The sequence below is a fragment of the Melanostigma gelatinosum genome (assembly GCF_949748355.1).
Source record: "Melanostigma gelatinosum genome assembly, chromosome: 1".
NCBI classification, from domain to species: domain Eukaryota; kingdom Metazoa; phylum Chordata; class Actinopteri; order Perciformes; family Zoarcidae; genus Melanostigma; species Melanostigma gelatinosum.
The window spans coordinates 2,324,459-2,346,665 of NC_136634.1; the positions used below are offsets into that span (position 1 = coordinate 2,324,459).

Consider the following 22,207-nt stretch of genomic DNA (forward strand, 5'->3'; position numbering starts at 1 on the left):
TCGTTGTGTGTGTGTGTTGTTGCGTCGCTGTCCGTGGTGCTGAAACACAGCGGAGCAGATTGATGGACAGACGGTCTCAACAAAGCCGGGTCTTTTATTTTACATGTCGACATGAGCTTCAGTTTATTTATTTATTCATTTGTTTAAAGGCGCACGTATGGGCGGTTCTTATATTTGGGTATCGCTGTAATTTATTCGTATTTTGGGATGTATAATTGTAACATTTTAGAATAATAAAAAGTGATTAATTCAATTTAAAGAAAGCTGAGAGCATCTGAAGACGACGTTTTGACGAACAGAAACAACTGGAAACACGGACTGAGAGGGTTTAAAGATCTGAGGCCGTTTTAAGTCAAGGTTCAGTTATTCCAGTAAACAAGACGTAACACAACAAGTAAACAGAACAAGAAACAACAGAAAAGCACGGAGAGTTCCCAGAGGGCAATGCAAAGCCACTTATCCTTTCACGTCTTCAGAGTGCTGTGAGTAACGTCAAACTGTGGCTGCGTGGGATGAGCTCCGCAGCAGGAGGTCAGGAACTGTGCTTCTCCATTCCTATAATTCAGCGACTTCTCCCGCTGGAGCGTTTATGTCACTCTGTGATGATTACAGGGTGGACGTCCTTGGACTGTAAGGAAGCTGTGAAGAGGATAAATGAGCTGGCGGTTTCCTGCCAGCTCTCCCGCGCTGCTACAGCTCAGACACCGATTACCCATGTTCGAAAAATAAAAGATGAACAAAGGACGAAGGACGAAGACCTCGGGGTGCTGAGACACCAAGAATAACACGAGAACAAAGACAGGAAAGGGCTTCATGGCTGTGATTTAAAGACCTACTCGAGGGGGAGAGCTTTTACACTGAAGGGAACTGTATAAAGACGGAGATTTGATGAATAATACATGTAAGATCTAACCAACAGTCTTTCTTACTGAGGATTATCTGTTCGACATGTCGTCGTGTCAACGCTCAACGCTCATCGCCATCAACGCAAAAGAATTACAAAACATTCGCAAATGTGAGTCGGATAAGATAAGAAGCTACAAGATCGCATTTTGAGCAGCACATTCGACTCCGTTTGGTTTTCAGATGAAAGGATAAATCAGGATATATACACACACACACACACACACACACACACATATATATATATATATACACACACGTGTATATGTATGTATGTGTGTGTGTATATATATATATATATATATATATATATATATTTGTTTCCGACCTCTTTGATTGTTCCCGAGCGTCGAGGTCGGGAACCGCTGCACCAAACCACCACAGGTGCTAAATCACAACACTATAAAATGTGAAGTAAGACTGTAGATCCCACGAAGGAGGAGAAACGTTCTGCCGAGTGTGAATGAGACTGATGATAATAAGCTGAGAAGCAAAGAGGAACAAAGCGGCAGTTTTACTTTCCACAGAACGAGGAGGAGAGACGGAGCGAGATGGAAACGAGCGAGCTGAGGTCACTGAAACCAGCATTTCTTTTTATTGTGTGGGGTTTGATCCGAGGTGAGCCGGAGGCAAAAACGAGCTGCGGAGAGTTTTGCGTTACAGAGGGTGAAATAAATGTTAAAGACGAGAGAAGTGCTGTTCGTAGAGAGCAGATCAGCCTCGTTTTACTCTCTAAACTAAGAAGAGGTGAATCTCACTCAGATGTCCCTCCCGGGCTCCCTTACAGTCAAGATTGAGGCAAAGATCTTAAAAAGCAGGGATTTAGTCATTTAGTCTTGTGCCTAACTGCAGTGCAACAAAACATATCGGCTGTGGAGTTAATCTGCAGACAAAAACAAAACATAGCCTGCAACAGACAATGCAAGGCTTGTTTTTAGCCTGAGCAGAAATGACTGTTGACGGTATAAAGCAGTCAATAAAACATGTACAAACTGTAATAAAAAAAAATCTGAAAGAGCTCCGCTGACTCCAGACCTGTTTTTATCCTTTAACACCAGAAATGTTGACTTTCTTTCTCCGATGCGTTCGGTCTTTTTGTACACACTGCATTTACAGGCTCATGGCGTATAAACGTATTCCACGTCTTAAACCAAGCCGGTGTCTCTGTTGCTTCACGCCAACCAGAGAGTTGATTCAGACAAACACTGGGTGTTGTTTGACTGATGAAACCTGCGGAACGATGCAGACGCGCTAGATGCAGTGAAGACGGCTGCGACGTCATAAAGCCGTTTGGTATCTGGGACTTCCTCAACCCTCCTCTCCGTCACATTTTAACCCTGAACTGCAGCTCATCATTATTTCTTGCGCTGACCTTGAGTTGCACGGCCGACTCCACGTGGTTGTCGTAGACGAGGACGCTGGCGATGAGGCTCTCTCTGGCTTTAGAGAAGGAGGACGGTCCCTCCGTGACGCTCTGCTCAACCATCACCTTCAGCAGAGTGTGAGCACACCGGGTCCCGTCCCACACCTGGAAAAGAAAGTAACAAATAAAAACCCAAAGACATGACGCACACGCTGAGACTGTAGAATGCTGTTGAATGGCGGCCCGTTCATGGCGGCCCGTTCATGCTCATTGGATACAACGCGTGCTTTGTTGTTGTTTTTATTCAATAAATAGCAGGTCTTCCTCGTGTCCTTTGACTTCACATTGTGGATGCAGCCTCACACGGAGAATAAAACTCCAGATGTTGCTCAAGTTTCAGTTGGTGGAGAAATGAAAGGGTTCACTTGGTTCCGTCTCCGACTGACGGCAGGACATATTCTTTAACATCCGTAAAGTCACGCTGTCGACCGGTTCAGCAGAATTGCATTGCTTGGCGACAGCTTGGGTCGTCCAGAGAGGGAACATTCTGCCTTCTCTTTGAGACGCCTGGAACCTGGTTCAAAGAAGAGGAACCAGTTCTAAGTTAGTAAAAGCCAGAGTATCTATAAAGGTCCAGAGATAGCGGGTCTGCTATCGGTACTTTAGAAGTTCTGGAGTGAGACGTCCTCTCTCTCTCTCTTTGTCTCAGTTGTCTTTTTTTCTCACAATATAATCAAAAAGAGTGAATAAGAGTATCGATAAGGAACCATAAGCGGTGTTGATGAGTGGACTATAGATAAGGTCCGAGCGATACCCATCCCTGATTCGATTATCGGTCTTATCTCATCACGGTGCCGGAGGGAAACAAAGCATTTCACTGCACAATGTACAGACATGTTCAGTAGGTGAGGAATAAAAGCTTTGAAACAATAATCAATGGACTGATTCTTGAGTATGCTGTGGGACATGATGTAATATTGTTGGAAGTATTTCCACTCTCAGACGGCTGCCGTACGGTGACTCAGCCAGTCGCTGATGATCTCAGGTGCTGGAGGAGAAGTGTTACAAATCTGTTCTCCGTCTAATAAACTGTAATGGTGTCGGGGAGCATCCTCTCCTGGTTGCGTAACAAGCAGGAAGCCCCCTCGGAGCAGCTTTAGAAATCAGAGAGAGCCGACTGGCAGCAGGACCGGCGCTCGCTGCCAAACCCTGTTCAAATGTAACTCCTCCATCAGCCTCGCTGGCAGGAGAGGTGGCTGGTAAAACAGCTCAGGACAAGAGGAAACACTTGACTGTGAAGTCGATCTACTACGAGACAGACGGAGAGCAAACAGCTCCAGTGTTCCAGAGGGACAACACAATATTGAACTACTTCAGCTTAAAATCAAAGCAGGAGGAAGTTTAAAGAGAGACGTCAGAAACAAAGCTTCTTAAAAGAACATCGACGAGAGCGAGAGAAAGAAAAGAGGATTTTAAAAACCTCGACTAAAAAGTAATACAATGAAGGGGTCTGACCAGTCTGATCACACACGTGTCATCGTAACTATCGTTATTATCTGCATTGTCTGTCTTCCATGTTTATGTCACTATATGTATTTCGCTTCACAAAAGAAAAAAAAGAAACGGTAGGTGAGTGTGTGTGAGTGTGTGTGAGTGAGTGTGTGTGTGTGAGAGTGTGTGAGAGTGTGTGAGTGTGTGAGTGTGTGTGTGCGTGCGTGTGTGTGTGTGTGTGTGTGTGTCTGTGTGTGTGTGTGTGTGTGTAGAAACCTGACGGTAAGAACAATTGGATACAAGCTGACTGGAGGCTTCCTGGTGACGGAGTGTGAGCGCGTCGGGATTTTTATGTCGTTTATCTTTTATAGTTTTTTTTTATGTTTCCTGCTTTTAAACTTCAGCCTCAGATCTGTAACCGAGCCCCCGAAGGGAGGCCGGGGGATTCATTCTCCCACTTTATATCTAGAAACTAATGGAGCCATTTGCTTCTACTTTCCAAAACTTGTAGGAACTGTGGAGGTTCCATTCATTGCTGATGCCCCCCCATTCAGAGAGCTGCATTGCTATCATTCTTCCAGTGCAAACAACAGCCCTTAATAGAGGTTGATGAACAAGACATGGCTTGTGTTTCTCTGTAGAAATGCACCACATATCTGCCTCATCTAGTTCTGCAGTCGATCTGTACATCTGGTAGCGTTCTTACCCTCAGCAGCGTGCAGGAGGAGTCGATGGGAGCTTTGGCCAGCAGCTGGCAGGTCAGGTCGAAGTAAGCTTTGGGCTGAGCGGCAGACAGAGGGGTTGTGGGAGCCGGGGGGAGGAGGGCCTGGCAGGTCCAGGATCTCAGCTCCTCCACGGTCCGACGGTCCTCCTGGTCCAAGTGGAAGGACCGGCTGGAGGTCCGCGGCTCCATGGATCCGCCCTCCGCCCCGTCAAACGCCAGCACAGAGAAGCCGAAGGTGTTGATCAGCGTCACGGAGTCATTGAAGAACTGGGCCTGTGAGCAGGAATGAGGAAACTTACCTCACCGTCCTCTTTGGCATTCATCTCCAAGTTACATGATCTCAGATTGAGAACAATACTGGGATGTTTTAGTTCCTGCCTTCAAAACCAATACATTTACAATGAGATAGGAATCGCACAAGACTTTAATCCCGCTGGACCTTGACTCTGTGCAGGCGGACGATGTCTCCGACTTGAAAGACTTTGGGATGGTCCTCCAGCTTCTCACAGAAGACAGTGCAGCCGATCTTCTGGTTGGACTGATCGGTGATCTTCAGGGTGGAGCAGAAGTCTGTGGAAAGAAAATTGGTCTTATTGGTTGTACGTAGCTCGACCCTCTGGTATCACTTTTGCTTGAAAAAACCCCAAATGGCTACAATCAAAAACCAAGATGGTGTCGGCCAAGATACTGCAATTGAGGCCTTTAATACGGCAGTCCACAAACCACTGAGTGAGGCGATCACGTCAACTTCTTATATACAGTCCATGATCCAAACGACCTCACACTGTGCTTCCCTGGGTCCTGAGCAATACACCCGCCAAGTGTGAAGTAGGGTCGGCCATTTGGATAAATATATCGGCGATATATTTTTGGCGATTTTTTTGTCAATGTATTTGTGCCAAACTGATGGTCTGCTTCCAAAGACTGAGGTTAGCGTGAGAATATAAATATGATGACAGAGTCTGGACAGTTTCCAGCCTTCCCGAAACACAACACAACACACACACAATAACACACACACACACACACACACACACACACACACACACACACACACACACACACACACACACTAACACGGCTGCATGTCGCCTCGGACTGAACGGTCTGGTGTTTATAGTCTCGTCATCACGAGGTGCAGGGGAAGCATTATGAAAGAGAAGCGATGGAGATGATGATGTCGGCTGCAGAGTGTTAAACGTTCAGTGGATTCCATCGCAGCACCTTTGACGTGATGTTGACGAGTGCTGAAGCTGCTGAAGCCGGAGCAGCCACCGTCTGGGTTTAAACCTGCTGCTGGGGCTTTAAAGAGCTTCAGCACTCGGCAACAAAAACATATATTTCACCTCTCCGCACCTTTCAGAGCGTGTTCTAGGAATAATGTCACACGTTTCCATCCAGATAAAACTCTCGCTCAGCACTGATCCGGCTTATATCTCGTCATGAGATGTTTCTCTTCTTGTTCTGTCAGCTCGTCTCACAGGAGGGGATGTGCTTCATGTGTTTGGGTCTCTTTTAACAATAAATATCAATCTTTCAAACTCAACGGCTGCTGAGCGTCTTAACGTCTCTGTCCGTGGTGCTGAAACTCTTCCAGCGTGGAGCTAAAGACGACTTACTGTTTTTAAACTCATCAGTTGTGGTGCTCGTTAGAAGTTATTCATAATTTAGATATGACTAAATGTTTCGAGAGCAGCAACAGTTATGTTTATGACAGTGAAGTCGCTTCATAAAGTCCTTAATATTTGACTGGAAACAAATGTAAAATGCCAATAAAACAAACAACATTTCGGAGTGAAGTTCATAAAGAATGAAGAAAGGGATGTTGTTCCAGACTGACCTGTGCCGCGGCTCTTGAACGGCTGTTTGAAGAAGACCACCACTCCGTACGTGTTGACCACCGATCCGGCCTTCAGCTGGTCCAGTCGACTGTACGTGTATTTAGGAGCCTTCGTCCTGGAAACCTGAGGAGAAAAACAGATGTTGTGATATTGTTTTACTGTCGTTAAACGTGACGCCATTCACTTCCGTTCATCAAGATTTCTCTGTTTCTTTAAATCTCTGTTCGCCGCGGAAGCACCAGAGAAAAACTTACGTTTTCTACAAAAGTTCAAAGTAACACGGTGAGTAATTGATTGTAAAGTATTCCCTTTAATCTCAGCTCAGACATCATGTGGTGACCTTGCATCTAATGCAGCCATTTGCAAGTACAAACAGTAACTGTGCAGTAACCGTTCCGAGTAGTACCACAACTCCATTCAAGTAATGAAGTCACATCTTCTCTTCTAGAAGTCAGATCTTTGGATCGAGGAACAGGAAGTGCATAAACGCTGACTCATGTCTGGGTTTGTAGGAATCAGACGGCTCCAATCACAGCAGCGTGTTATCACGGTGTTAGTCGAGGACGCTCGGTATTTCATTACAGCACTAATCCTGCACGATATCGTGCAGAAAAGCCCAAAATAAAACCTTGTGATGCGCAACGTGAACGAGGAGCCTCTGGATCGTTTGTCTTCATCGCTGCCGACCGCGATGAAGACAAAGTGACGTTTCAAACGACTAACCACGTCATCTTGGCATTTAACTCAACACACGTCGTCTCTGATGGATGTTAAAAGCCGAGCGAATACTTGCATTATTAAAAGAAGCTGTGGGTCTAAAGGCTCTCGTATCAAACGGTAACAATCCTGCTCTCCACACCATCACCACCACACAAACACCAGAGGTCTGTGCAGACCCCCGATCCAGCCGGCAGCTGACGTAAAGTCTTCCTGACAGATACAAGACCTCCGCAACACACGAGACCCTCTTCAGCTGAGCGGGCCGTCTGACTCTGACCTCAGCGGGGAGCGCAGAGCTCCTCTTGGAGGCCGGCGGGGATCTGGGATCAGGAGGAGGAGGCAGGCGAGACACCTGAGGGAGGAAGACGGAGACGAGACGTTGAAGTCACTGAACAAGCTTTACCTCAGAATACTATATCACTGAAAGTAAATAGTAAAGTCCATTACAACGAAATAGATATATATCGATCTGGGTACAAAAAGGATGAAATGCAGGGTTGTTTGACTGGAAACGTTTTGAGTATCGAGTGTCGTTACCCAGCCTGACATGTGTCATGTGTAAAGTTTAGATTTGTGCTAAAATCACATATCGAACATACGGTTTGTACGTTTTCTTTCAAACCACAAACGAGCGGCGCCAGAGTCCGCTAGGAAGCAGACAGAGACCCTCCCTTCCAAGTGGTCTCGGCCCTGTTGTTTGGTCCACATCAGAGTTTGATTGACAGCCTTGACAGACAGTGTTTGAGCCTTGACAGCTCAAACACAGCCTCTTCATAGAAGCGCACACACATACACAACACATATTACTCAAGAGGCCTCACGTAAACACAGGCGTCGTCTCCAGACAGCAGCAGGTTAAAGGGGTGCAGCTTGTCCTTGTTAAACGTGGGAGATCTGCCCACAGCGAAGCCAGAGGCCACGACCAAGTCCTGCAGGAGAAACAAGAGCAACAACAAGCAGAGAAGCCGGGATCAACAACAGAGCGAAGAGATAAATACACATCCCTCTTTCCCAGAGGGAGGACAGATTGGTGTCGCATCCTCAGAGACGTTAAGGAAGACATCGCGAAAAGTCGCAGACGATAAGCCGGCGTGAAAATGGAGATTGTCTTTTGTTCGGCGCTAGCAGAAATGAAAATAGTAAAGTAAGAAGAGTACTTGAGTAAATGTACTTGGTGACATTCCACACTGGGCTAAAGTGTGGACAGGCTGCGGTATCGACTCCTCATTCAGGACGTTCTGTTTCTACAAATCATCAGAATCTGGACCGACACTTCTTCAAACCGCACCATATGTGAAATGAATTCATTTCATTCTGCAGAAGAACACACTCGTCACAAACAAACCACACAGATCAGCTCATCACGTGTTCAAATAACAGGCGTTATGAGGCGGGAAATTACAATGTTCACGGACACGCCTTCCACACAGCCTCCTCTGTTATTGAAAATAACATGACGAAATCTCATCAGCATGAATATTAATGTCAAATAAAGGCTTTCAAAGCGTTCTGCATTGAACCCTTACGAGCATCAAGGAGCCACATCTCTGGACTCTCCGTTTGACTCCTTCACCCGACAATCAATCAGTTTAAATGTAATAAATCACGTTATTCCAGCAGAGGGCGGGATTAGGTTAAAAAAATAAATAAATCAGAGCCGGCTGAACATCTGTGCCAGATGTGAAGAACAAGATGAACGCCAACATTAAAAAAGGCAGTTTATGAAAGCAAAGAGAGATAATGTGGACACTCATTCGCTCACAGCTTCTAAATGACGCCATTAAAACTCGTTTAGAGGGAAAACGGCCATGAAGAGATGTCTGCTCCTTTGTCTTTGTCACGCATGCAGAATCAGAACCAATTTCACGGACGAGACGGAGATATAACTTTAGAAAACATAATTATCACAACCATCAAATCCCGTTGTCATATTTTTTATTAGGTAGAATTAAAATGTGTTATATCGTTGGAGTACCTTTTATGCATTTTGTTAGATTTTTTTCCGTGTCCTCGAAAGTGACGAAAAGGATAAACATGAAGCACTTTCTAGAAGAACCATCTGTCTTCATTCAGCAGCACATTAAAGCTGCATTGAGGCAACAAATTATTATTTCTGTTTTGGTGGAATTAAAAAAGGCGCACACACACACACACACACACACACACACACACACACACACACACGCACACACACACACACGCACGCGCACACGCACACGCACACGCACACAAATCAAGGCGCTGCATCTCGCCGTTTATGTGAAAATACGTAATTAGAGAGACGACACGCCTAAATGTTACGCAGGTAAAGTCCCCCGTTGATTTGTGGACTGACTGTTTGAAGCCTGGAGTTTGGCGATTTCGCTGTCGCCATCTTGGATTACGGCCGTCGCCATCTTGTTTTTTCCACAACCAATGAACAGAAGTGACCACATCTGGACTGAGGAGGAGTGACGGAGAGACGCCGTATACGACTCTGGTAGAGACCTGTCAATCAAGGTAGCCCCGCCCTAAAGCATCCCCTGCTTTATGGTCTGTTTGACGCCATATACGACTCTGGTAGAGATTGTACGATGAGTCGATAACGTGTTATATATATTGTATGATAAGTTGCTATAGTAGCTATTATGACAGGTTTGAGCTCAGCAGTGACAAGATGGGTCACGAACATCAGTGTTATGGATCTTTAATTATTTTTTGTGTTTATGTTACTAATCTTTTGTTGTTTTATTGAGTAGCTGATGGTTTTATCAAAGAGGGGGAGATGTTCACGTGGAGGTGGAGGTGGCAGCAGAGGAGACAGGAGGTACGGGACATCTCTATGGACTTCAACTTTGCTTATTTTTGTCCAAGAAACATGAAAGTTGAAACAACGACGTTAACTTCTGGGACGCTGGAGAAGAAACAAACACACCAGCAGGATGTTGTTAACACTCCGATGACACAAAGAAACAACAAAGCTGCAAATTAGATTCAGCAGCCAGACACCATCATCACCTGCATTCACACGTTATCACCACAGTGCGTCTGCACACATTAAGTATAGATATGTATGATACACTACTCATATCTCAGGGCCGAGTTGCTGTTTGCACTTCTTCAGAAACCTTCAAGAGTCATCAGTGGTGGTTATAATGTGCTGGAAGTCCATTTTATAATATATACTTTAGTGCTGGGCAACGATTAAAACATTTAATCGCGATTAATCACATGGATGTTTTGCGATTAATAGCGATTAATCGCATTGTTATGGCAAAGTTCAATAACTAATTCAAAAATAGTGTATTGTGCACTTTTATTTTAAAGTACTGCAATATGAACAAAAGGGCAAAAACATTTGGTTCACGAGATGCAGGCAGCATGTTTCATACTTAATGTGAATATAATTCATACTTTGTTGGCATCTTATTCTGAAAACCGGATGTTGGTCTGAAGAAACCGGATGTTGTCTCACGTTAATCTTTCCGCTAACTTTCAAAGTCCTTCGCTCCCGATCTGTGCGTTTAAATGTGTTTACCGTGAATGTCAGCATATAGGTGCACGAACATGTGAGTGTCTGTGACTTTACCAGCGATGTCCAGTCGTCTCCAGGGAGAGCAGCGGAAGTCGCCTTTTCTCTACGGCAGCGGTTCCCAAACTTTTTAGGCCACGCACCCCCTTCTACATCCCGACCGGCTTCGCGCACCCCCAACCCCCCCCCCCCCCACACACACACCGTAAAAAAAAAAAAAGCAACAGAGCCGCATAAAAATCGGACGAATGAGAGAACAGTTTGCTCGCGCGTGGCGTTTGTTTTCGTGCCTTCGAAAAGGTAACGGACGTAACGTTACGAAGGTAACGGACGATTGGCCAGATTGGCCACATCTGTAGGCTCGTCTACTTGCAGAGAGTAAAACTCACTCTTCTTCACGCGACCGACCAATGTAGCCAGGATGTCTTCGGACAAAGCATCGATGCGCGCGACAGTGTTGTTGGACACCGGGATCACGTCCAACTTTTTCGCTTCTCTCTCTCCAATCATACATTCCACCATCTCTTTAACATTTTTCCCTCTCCACCACCGCCTCTCCTCCCTATTACGCGGTCAGAATACGACCACAACACGCCGCCTGTCTCCGGCAGAAATGCGCTCATCCACGCACGGGAACAACACCGAGTTGTAATATATACCTCCATAACACCCCGCCACTCTCGGCTCATACCTCCCCAGCAACGAGGCACATCACCCGGTCACAATACCTCCAGAATGTCCCCCGGGTGAAATCAGGGACTTGGTTTTATGGTTCTGAGTGGCCGGCGCTCACCCGTTGGCGCTGGGACGCGAGGTCTCCAGCCGTCCCCGCCGTGAGGCACCCGATCGTCAGGTCTTCAGCCCTCGGAACAGGCCGCGGGTCAATAACTTGTGGGTGGCGGGGTAGAGGCGAGGCAGATCACAGAAACATAAAGACTAGAGTATGGCAAAGATATGTTGATGAGAAACGTATTTGTACGTCAAACACAAACGTAATCAGGGAGAAAATACGTTCGTGGTAAAACGTAATTGAGAATGCATTTTAGTTTTGGGGGAACATAATTTTTAGGAGACAGGACTGCACCGCCATTACATTTTTCCTCTCGCGCACCCCCTAGAGGCAGCTCGCGCACCCCCAGGGGTGCGCGCACCCCACTTTGGGAATCCCTGCTCTACGGCAACCCTGAAGGGACATCATATCTCTAATACAAAACCATAAACATGAGACAGTCTGACTATAGGATGTTTGCTGGCTTTATCCCACTGTTCTTGTCATCATCTTGTTCTTATGTATATGTATTGTCTCTTGTTTTTCAAAAAATATATATATATATTTTAATTTAAAAAATGCGTTAACGCGCGATAAAATAATTGTCGGCGTTGATGAATGAATGTGTTAACGCGAAATGAACGCGTTAACTTGCCCAGCACTAATATATTTATAATGTCAATATATTCCTCGCTCTTTTATCTAACATGAAAGTAACAACTTCTTCAAGAATACGTGCTGCAGCTTCACATACCTTTCCGTCTGCGTTCACACTGAACCTGTGAAGACTGTCGATCGAACCCTGCTGCAAAACGACACAACCAAACAGACAGGTGCGCTGTTTCTGGGTGAGAACCAACCGACCGCAAGACAGATTATATGTGTCGTGTGATTTCAAAAGCTAAGCTACGAATAAATCTATCTGCTGACAGTGAACTGTTCAGGAGGCGACTGTACTGATCTGTATCTCAGGCCACAGATAGGAGCACGTCAGCACTGTTTCATTCCCCTGAGTAAGAGAGGACGAGCTGTTCAAACTGCCGTTCTTTTATCAGACTTTGTAAGTCCATCAACTCCATTTAAAAGTGTGTGACAGCGATCCCACAGCGACAAGCCACGATTGATTACAGCTGGAGACGCCTCGAGCGCTTCTTCTAATAACACTGACGATCAGCTTTTAATCAACGAACATAAATCAACTATTTAAAGTGCTGCATCAACATCTGTCAGTCACAGAATCTGATTTCTCTTGACTTCATGTTCACTCCTTTTGTTCATCAATAAAAAGTCTTCTTCAATACAGCATGATGTTCATTTAGTACATTATGGTCCATTTAGAGTCACACAGACCATGAAGCAGGGGATGCTTTAGGGCGGGGCTACAGTGATTGACAGGTCTCCACCAGAGACGTATACGCCGTCCCTACGTCACTCCTCTGCATTCCAAATATGGTCTCTTCCGCTCGTTAGTTGCAAAAAACACATCACGGCGATGGCCGTAATCCAAGATGGCGACGGGGAAATCGCCAAACTCGAGGCTTCAAAGCATCAGTCCACAAACCAACGGGTGACGTCACGGCGTCGACTTCTTATATACAGACTATGGTGTGAACGGGAAGTGGACCAGAACTAAAGTGCAACAATGTATCACTTCTTCCCCTTGATCCGGACCAGATGAACCCAACCGCAGCCCGAGCTTCATGTCTCTGCTGCTCGAGTGAACCTACCCCTCGATTGACAGCTCGACTGAAGTCCTCGGCCAGCGCTCCGAACAGGACCACGTTGATCGACGGGTTGTGGGACGAGGAATCTTCTTCTGCCAAAGAGACACAGAACATTGATGAGTCGGGTGTGACGGACACTTACTGAAAACGTAATGGTGAATTCGTAAACATGAAGTGACTAAAGACGGTGAACTCCGGATCGTTTCAGCTCATGAAAACTGTCCAATCAATGCTGTTATTCGATGAGTCAATGTAAAGAAACTTAACGGACACATATTTCAGTTGTCAACTAATTGTTCAAGATATTTTTTGAAGGAAACGCAAACAGTTCTCTCATCACAGCGGAGCGTTTGTGAGAATTCGCTGCTTTTCTTTGTCTTGTGTGACAATAAACTGGAATCTTTGGCTTCGGTATGATCGTCAGCGAGGTTGGAAATCAGAACAAGCCACAAGCCGAATGCTTGTAAAGTATGCAGGCGTCTGCAAGAGTCGCTTCACTAGCCGGCCCCCCGCCTCCCAAAAAACAAATGATGGTAATCTATTGTGGCAGGTGTACGAAACAGTTCATTTCAATGACTGACGAGACGATTCTGCGCGTTTGCAGTGACTCAACAAACCAGCTTCTCTCTTTCCATCTGGGAAACTGACAGACGGCATTCAAACACTTGTTGCTCATCGCTCCCAATATTATCTCACAAAACATCCACGAAGGCTGAAGATTCAACCCGTGGTGCTCAGTGGGCAGAGACAGTGACTTCCACCAAGAGTAGAAGAGCCGTGAGCAAGAAGAAGTCCGACCGCCTCTTTTTGGATATTATAAACTACGTCCCATATAAAAATAATGAATTCATCAATAATAAGCATTATCTTTGCCCTGAGCAACACGTAAAAAAACTAAAAACAGACAATTCATGTCCCAATTGACTGCATTTCGTGACTATTTCACAACCTTCCATGATACTGTGTTGCTATATAATGATTCATCACAATAAATGTATACAACTTCTGCTAAAAATACACAAAAAGATGGTTTCCTGCTGTGACTGACAGGTTGCTGGTTCTATTCCTTGGAGCATTACTGCCCTTTAAAGTACAACAGCTCTGAACTCACTTCTCCATGTGAACCAGCAGCCGCTCAGACCTCATCCAGGAACAATCCAACAGCTGACACACACACACACACACACACACACACACACACACACACACACACACACACACACACACACACACACACACACACACACACACACACACACACACACACACACACACACACACACACAGGAGCGTTACCTTCAATGACAGTCTTCAGGATGAAGTTGTCAGACGCCAACGACACCAGCGGGCCTTTACGGACCACTTTCCCCTGGAGAGATATATAAAAACAAGAAACAACACTTCAGACACCAACTGGAAAGCATTTCAGATCCCATGCAGAGTCTCACTGAGGAGCCCGTCAGCTGATCAAAGCCCCGGCAGAGACGTGAGCGGCGTTGATGAGCGCCTCGGAGGAATGAGCTGCGAGGCGTGCGAGGCTCACAGGTGTTCTCAGAGAGGCTGTACGCCTCTCTGAGAACACCTGTGAGCTGTGCACGGCAACGGTCAAACATACAAGCTTCTGTTCAACTCAATTTATTTGTATCGGCCAAAAGCAGACATTTGCCTCAGAGGGCTTTACAGTCTGTACAGTGCTGGACCTCGTCTGTCCCGGGACCTGTATTCTGCAGAAACACTGTTGTGCTCCTCGTGTGTGGCTGAAGCTTTAGATCTGAGTCGATGGAACACACACACTTCATTCCTGAAGGTAAAGAGCGTAGACGGAGAAGTAGTGGATGAAGTACTCAGGTCTTGTACATAAGTAAACGTAGCAATACTCTGTCAAAAGAGTACTAAAAGTATAACTTTTCCACATTTAAAGGTCTAAAAACGACGAGACCGAATGTAAACTGCATTATCGATTACATAAAGTTTATCTCAATTCATAATAATAATAATAATAAAGTATCAGAAAATGTAAATACTCAAAGTGAAAGTACGTCTTAAGTGAACTGTGTACATTGCAGGTCGCTGTAAACAAACCTTGACTGTTTTGTCGGAGTAGTCGGTGTCGGTGCTGATGAGCGAGATGAGAACCCTGGTCAGGTGAGCTGGTACCTGGGCGCCTGGCCCCGCCCCCTCCAGCATCACTCGCTGAGGCATGGCGTCACCTGAGGGACATGAAGGGAAAAGATGAACATCTGTACCAACAACCTGCGTGAGAGTTCAGTCTCTTCATCTGGTTCCGTTTCAACCTGAGGTCTCTGGAGGGTTTTTACTTTTCTTTTTTTTAAGTCTTTTGGTTTCAGGTCCAGTCGGATCGTCCACCGCAGACGACTCATTACCAGGATAAACCCTCCGACAGGAAACTCCCAGATCCGCGTCGACATGTTGAGGTCAAGCGTTTGGGAAACAATAACGGCTCCACCTAAACTTGCGAACGCCTCTGAAAGGTGAACAAACAGCCAAATATGTGTCTATAACTCTGAGTACATAATTAGACACTTCTGTGTGTGTTGTTAAGTTCCTGCCGCCGGCAGAAGACGAGAAGCTCGGACAGCTGGAATGTTTTTCGTCGCTGTGGATGACGATATTCTGTAAAACAAAGGTCATGAGGAAACCTCCAGAGAATGGTCACCTGACTCAGCAGCCTATGAAACAAAGAGTGAACTCTACAGGACTCTCTCCACTGAGGAGAACTAAACTCTCTGAAGTCTCCTGGTTTCTCGTTAATTATGAGCAGAGGTTCATTTGGTCCGACATGAAACCTCCAGCTGCTCACGCTCCAGCGGTTTCACCGGCTGAATTAATACTAAATAAAAGTCACGAGACTCAGCAGGTGCTCTCGGGTTCTTTTCTGTTGTTTTTATCAGGTATGGAGCAGCTTGAGAGTGTGTCGAGGGAGAGCAGCTCTGCAGCGCTCAGACAACCCAATTTATGAAAACCCATTTAAAAATCCTCCTCAGCGCCGGTGAGAGAAGAGACCCTGGACACACTCTTGTTTAAAATGTCTCACATCCGCATTACATTTGCTCCAGGGAAATTAAATAAAAAGGAACTTTTCCTCCTTTTTTCTTGTTGTCTTCTCGTCTCGCATGGGGAACGAAGAGCGATCGAAGAGACAGAATTCTCACAAACTCTGTTTCCCCGTCGGCTTAGTGGGAGTTTTTAGCCTCTTTCAGCACATAGTTTTGGTTTTACTTCACATTTATTGTGTTTAAATCACAGTTTTTTCTGATAAACTTACTGGAACATCCCCGCCCAGCACCAAACAGTCTCTCGCTGCGTCTGTCCGTCCAGCTGGTGAAGAAAGACAAACATCAGCTGCTAAAGAGACTGAGAAGTAGAGTGACTAGAGTAACATGTTTGGGGTTGTTTTTGTGAGGGTGATAACGTGTTTTCTTTGGGGGGGCGGTTATGGTGATAAGGTGCTCATTAGTGGTGCAACGGATCATGAAAGGTTTGGATCGGATCACGGATCAGAGTCACGGATCGGATCAGGACAAAGTAAAGTAATAAATGGAGCAGATGTAACTTTTAGAGATCCCCGATCACGTGCTTTGGCTGTCGATACTAATTGCAGATCATTGATGATCCACATTGCTGTTTTGATTTTAGCAGCTGGTCGACTTTTGATGGGTTCATAAAAACAAACAATTCAAATGATAAGGAAATAAAAGATTGTATTTCTATGGATTAAAACAAATCTTGTCATTAGTAGTTTTAATGATGCATTATAATCTGCTTAGAGCTCGTGCAAACAGATCATAATTCATCTGTTGATGTTGTTCAAACAGCTATAATTAATCAGGTTTCTCACCAACACTACATTTTAAGAGATTACATGTGAACACGTCACGATGACGTTAGAATAGATTTGGCGGTGCTGCCACCGTCCTGTCAGTCTAAACACCGATTGGTTGTTTACAAAGTAACATCATCAGAGATCAGAGACATGAACGCAGATACTTTGAATATTTGACTGAATATTGGAGGAAAACGATCGTCGGTAGAACTTTATTTCACACTGTAAAGGTTGACGTTACACTGTTAATTAATTGGCGGTTCACATGTGTGGAGATCACGGATCGACAGGCAATTGAACCTCTAACCCTGACAGTGTTAGTGCCGAGTTCAAGCTACTTTGAATCCACAGCAGAATGAAATGTTAAACTGAAGAACATTTTCCCTTTTTGTGTTCAATCATCAGAAGAGGCTTAAGATATTGAGAAGACCTGGAGGAGGTACAACGATACACACCGTGTAATACGAGTCTAACGACGTCCGATTGGTGATTGTAATTCAGACTACGGTCAGTCTTGTGTTTGACGAGCTTTGCAATATTGAGACAGTGAGTCTGTGACTGCAGGCCCCACAGTGACCGGCTCGATGGGATTAAAGCTGTCAGATGATAAGACGGCAGAATCAACAGCTCTGTAATTACTGCATCAGAGGAGATGACAACTTAATAATATTATTTAAATGCACAAAGGTATTCTGAATAAAACATCCCTCACAGCGATGTAATGCATCAGGAAGTGCAGCCATTAAAATGACATCACGTCAGGGTGCGAGTAAAGAAAGGCAGACTGAAGGCGACTCGTGTCGGCATCGTGATTCATTCTCAAACTTCCCCCGAATAAACTCTCAAACAACAGAGGCGGCTGAAATACAGGCGCTGAGAAAGGTTTGGCACAAATCCTTGAGGTGGATCTTAATTGCCTGCCGAAGCTACGCTGTGATTGGCCGGTCCGTGTTTGAGGGGCGGGACTTAGCAAAGGGTCAGTTGTTTTACTTCCATATGAAGTATTTTAAGTTTCAGTCATCAAATACCGACTGAGGTTGTATATTCTGACCTTTTCAGCAACGTTAAGAACAAAGCCTGGATATAAATTGACAGGATTCAACAACAGCAGCAGCAGCACTCCTCTGCAGCCCAAAAACGGTCGCTTCCTTTCACGGTTGCAAAGCAAAAAAACTAAAACAAGGACGACGGATAAAATACCGAAATCGAGGCCGTCTATGAGACGAGACAAGAGAGCGACAGCCGAGATGAGACGCTGCCTCTCGGTAAACACAAACTCCACATCTGCATCATCTTTTGTCTTCCCCTCGGTGTGTTGGGAAGCAAAAAGAAAAGGACGATCGTCCCAGCGCACTACAACGACACCCACACCACAGCCACCTCCTGCTCTGCTGCGATACAGTCCTATGAATCTAACTCCAGGTGCCCATTGTAGTCTGCTATCTGTACATGAAGCACAATTCATGTTTCTACATGAATATAATCTGATCACAAAATGCTCGTTATCCTTCAGAGTTCTTTGTTCCTCCTCCCAGTTCAGCCAGGTGAGTTCAGTCAAGAGCCAAGCCTGATAGCGCCTCGAGCAGCCAGCGAGGCGGAGAGCAGAAATAACCAGGTGGCACAGTCTGATGAAATGAAAGTCTAAAGCCCCCCCCCCCCCCGCCCCATAAAGCCATCCAGCAGGAGGTAGCCGGGGTCAGGCATCGAGTGATCGGTCCCACAGAGAGCAGGAGGCAGCGCTGGACTTCTGAACTCTCCCAGACGGGAGGAGACGGGAGGAGTGAGCTTCCTTTAGAGATCATAAATATTCTGCAGAGGAACCCTAACCCTACCCTAACCCTACCCCTACCCTAACCTACCATACCATACCCTAACCCTACCCTAACCTACCATACCCTAACCCTACCCTAACCTACCATACCATACCCTACCCTAACCCTACCCTAACCTACCATACCCTAACCCTACCCTACCATACCATACCCTACCCCTACCCTAACCTACCATACCCTAACCCTACCCTACCCCAACCTACCATACCCTACCCTAACCTAACCTACCATACCCTACCCTAACCTACCATACCCTACCCTAACCCTACCCCTACCCAAACCTACCATACCCTACCCTAACCCTTACCATACCCTACCCCTACCATACCCTACCCCTACCATACCCTACCCTAACCCTACCATACCCTACCCCTACCATACCCTAACCTACCATACCCTACCCTAACCCTACCCTAACCCTAACCCAAACCTACCATACCCTACCCTAACCCTTACCATACCCTACCCCTACCATACCCTACCCCTACCATACCCTACCCTAACCCTACCATACCCTAACCCTACCCCTACCCTAACCTACCATACCCTACCCCTACCATACCCCTACCATACCCTACCCCTACCATACCCTACCATACCCTACCATACCCTACCCTAACCCTACCCCTACCCACCATACCCTACCCCTACCCTAACCTACCATACCATACCCTAACCCTACCCTAACCTACCATACCATACCCTAACCCTACCCTAACCTACCATACTAGGAGCTGAATGAGACGACGTCCACGTCAGGCTGCATCAAAATGTTTCTAAACATGATTAATTTTCTCTCACTGTGACTATCTGCTGTTTTTAAAACATTGCATATTTGTAATGATTCATAATTCAATATTAGTAACAAATAGATGAGATGTGTTAACTGGACGGTTGAAGACAAAAACCTGATAAATGACTGTAAGAAAGTTGCTCCCTTTGTTCTTTGGTTCTGATCCTGGTTATCACTCAGAGATTTCATACATACATACATACATACATACATACATACATAACATGAACGAGGCATATACACACAAGCTCCATTTCGAGTATAAAACAGCTCAACAGGAAATCTTCACAACACTTCTTATATCCGTCACTTCTGTTAAACACCTGCAGAATTGCTTGTGATGTTCAATCATTTGCTCCAAAATAAAACACTGTAAAAACAGCAGAAATCGTCGTCGGGGCCCCACACTGTCACATGCCTTTCCTGACACAATCACGAGATATTGGAACAGAGGACGTGGAAGGAATGAGATGGGAAACTAGCTTTAAAGTGGCCCCATTATGGCCGAGCCATGCTGCGTCTAACAGCGACATCTTCTTCTGCTCAGAGACCTTTACTTTCATTTTTAAAGAATATTAATGATAAAAAAAGACAACTGCAGTGCGGTTAACAAGTTCTCATTTGTGCATAAGAAGCAACCAACGATAGATCTCAGACAGATTCATCAAACTACTGCCAACACTGAGTCACTGCAGAAGAAAACATGCCAAGTTGCTTGCAACAATATCAGCAACGTGCAGCCTGATGTTTTACTTCTAATGCATGTCAACACAAGCTGGGGCTGAGCCACAGCAGGGCTAACAACACGCTGGCCCACAGAGTGTCCTCCTGATCCCAGACAAACTCACACTATTAAGAAAATATGACTTCTTTTGTTTCTTATTTTATACTTTAAGTCCTGATCCACACTCCAGACCAGCTGGTGGCGGTAATGCACCAATTCATTGTTTGCCAACCGCCAATAAACCTCAAAGAAGAAGAAGAAGAAGAAGAAGAGTATCCTCCTGTTTAGCAGAGCATAATATTTCAGCAGCATTCATGAGAAATAACCTCCACACATTTAAACTCATTTGATCCACAAAGCAAACTGCAGCGAGACGTGACGTCCAAATGAACTCTTTTACAAAATCAATGCAACTTTTAGTTTAATAATGTTTAAACTCGGACCTGAAGTGGCTGTTTGGGTTCAGGAGAGACTGATGACTGAAGCAACTAAACACAACAACTGACAACGCAACGTCCGTTTATTCAGAGCGGGATGTGACTCAGCTGTAAGCCGAACGTCCACGAGGAATGGAAAGATGTGTAACATGTATAAAACATACTCTACGTGTACGCATGCGTGTGACAATAAGAACCTGAATCTAAAATACTGACACGAGACAGCTTCTACAAACTAATAAACAACATTTCACAGGATGCGTTTAATGAACCGAACCACTGCGTGGACGTAAACACGACATTACATGCAGGAAACGAAGAGAAACACTCACGACTGCGCGAGTCCGCTTTGTTTTCCCCCCGCTTGGTTTCGAATTGACAGGGTGCTGTACTGCGCATGCGTGTTGCGAACCGGATGCCACGACTTCTATTTATACCAACAATGAACATAGATAACAATAATAACAATAATAATAATAATATAAAATACAATGTAGCCGGGGAGAATAAGATTGTACATAAAAATATAAAATTAAATTTGTATAAATAATTACATTAAATCCTTACTATACTTAGCCTAGATATAAAACGTTTTTATCAAAGTAATGTTTAATTGGTGAAACTAAATTAGTTGTTTTTATTTCAAACATTGTTTATTTTACTGACACTTGAATAAAATGATGAATCTCAAGTTTTTCTCACCGATCAAATTTCCATCTTTGTTCACAATTTATTCCAACTGCTTTTAGTTCTTACTCTTCAACTAATTCTTCTAACAATGATTTTCAACCTACCTGAGAATTAAACACTTTATTCACACTTGGACAGACAGATCTCCACTCTAACCCGACTCTTCAAGCTCCATTTGTCACTTAAAGGGACGGTACGTAACATTTAGGGGGATTAATTTGCAGCCGTGGAATATAATATTCAAATATGTTTTAATCAGTGTATCATTTCTAAAGCAGTATTTAGTATTTAGTTGGTTGCAATCTGGAAAACACCACTAGAGGCCACTAAATCTTACACACTGGGCCTTTAAACGTCAAATAACTTTGTAATTCCTTTCTGCTCTTTGACTTAATGTTTAAACTTCATGTTTAAAGCAGGCAGCAACGTCCGGTTCTGCCGAGTGAAGCCGATGCGGAAGTTTCTGAAAACTTTCTGGTCAGAGTTTATGTCTCAATCTCTAGTTTCAAGTCTTCTTCAATACAGCATGATGTTCATTTCGTACATTATGGTCCATTTAGAGTCACACAGACCATAAAGCAGGGGATGTTATAGGGCGGGGCTACACGCTGATTGACAGGTATCTGACAGACCATAAAGCAGGGGATGCTTTAGGGCGGGGCTACACAGTGATTGACAGGTATCTGACAGACCATAAAGCAGGGGATGCTTTAGGGCGGGGCTACACAGTGATTGACAGGTATCTGACAGACCATAAAGCAGGGGATGCTTTAGGGCGGGGCTACACAGTGATTGACAGGTATCTGACAGACCATAAAGCAGGGGATGCTTTAGGGGCGGG

General features: G+C 45.0%; 1 protein-coding gene across 2 annotated transcripts in view; it reads right to left on the minus strand.

Annotated features, from left to right (window-relative positions):
• pot1 (protection of telomeres 1 homolog) overlaps positions 1 to 21,069 on the minus strand; it is a 44,919-nt gene extending 23,850 nt beyond the window's left edge. The window contains exons 1-11 of one of the 2 annotated variants that reach the window (XM_079269722.1): positions 21,009 to 21,033; positions 16,333 to 16,385; positions 15,129 to 15,256; positions 14,343 to 14,415; positions 13,050 to 13,138; positions 7,864 to 7,971; positions 7,320 to 7,394; positions 6,322 to 6,445; positions 4,921 to 5,051; positions 4,464 to 4,754; positions 2,276 to 2,431 (exon numbers count right to left, since the gene is read on the minus strand). In XM_079269722.1, the coding sequence (XP_079125848.1) occupies positions 2,276 to 2,431; positions 4,464 to 4,754; positions 4,921 to 5,051; positions 6,322 to 6,445; positions 7,320 to 7,394; positions 7,864 to 7,971; positions 13,050 to 13,138; positions 14,343 to 14,415; positions 15,129 to 15,248 (1,167 nt within the window). In that variant the 5' untranslated portion in view covers positions 15,249 to 15,256; positions 16,333 to 16,385; positions 21,009 to 21,033. Of the gene's footprint in view, positions 1 to 2,275; positions 2,432 to 4,463; positions 4,755 to 4,920; positions 5,052 to 6,321; positions 6,446 to 7,319; positions 7,395 to 7,863; positions 7,972 to 13,049; positions 13,139 to 14,342; positions 14,416 to 15,128; positions 15,257 to 16,332; positions 16,386 to 21,008 lie in introns of both variants that reach the window. The other variant, XM_079269723.1, reaches the window with a different exon arrangement.
• Between the last annotated feature and the right edge of the window lie 1,138 nt (positions 21,070 to 22,207).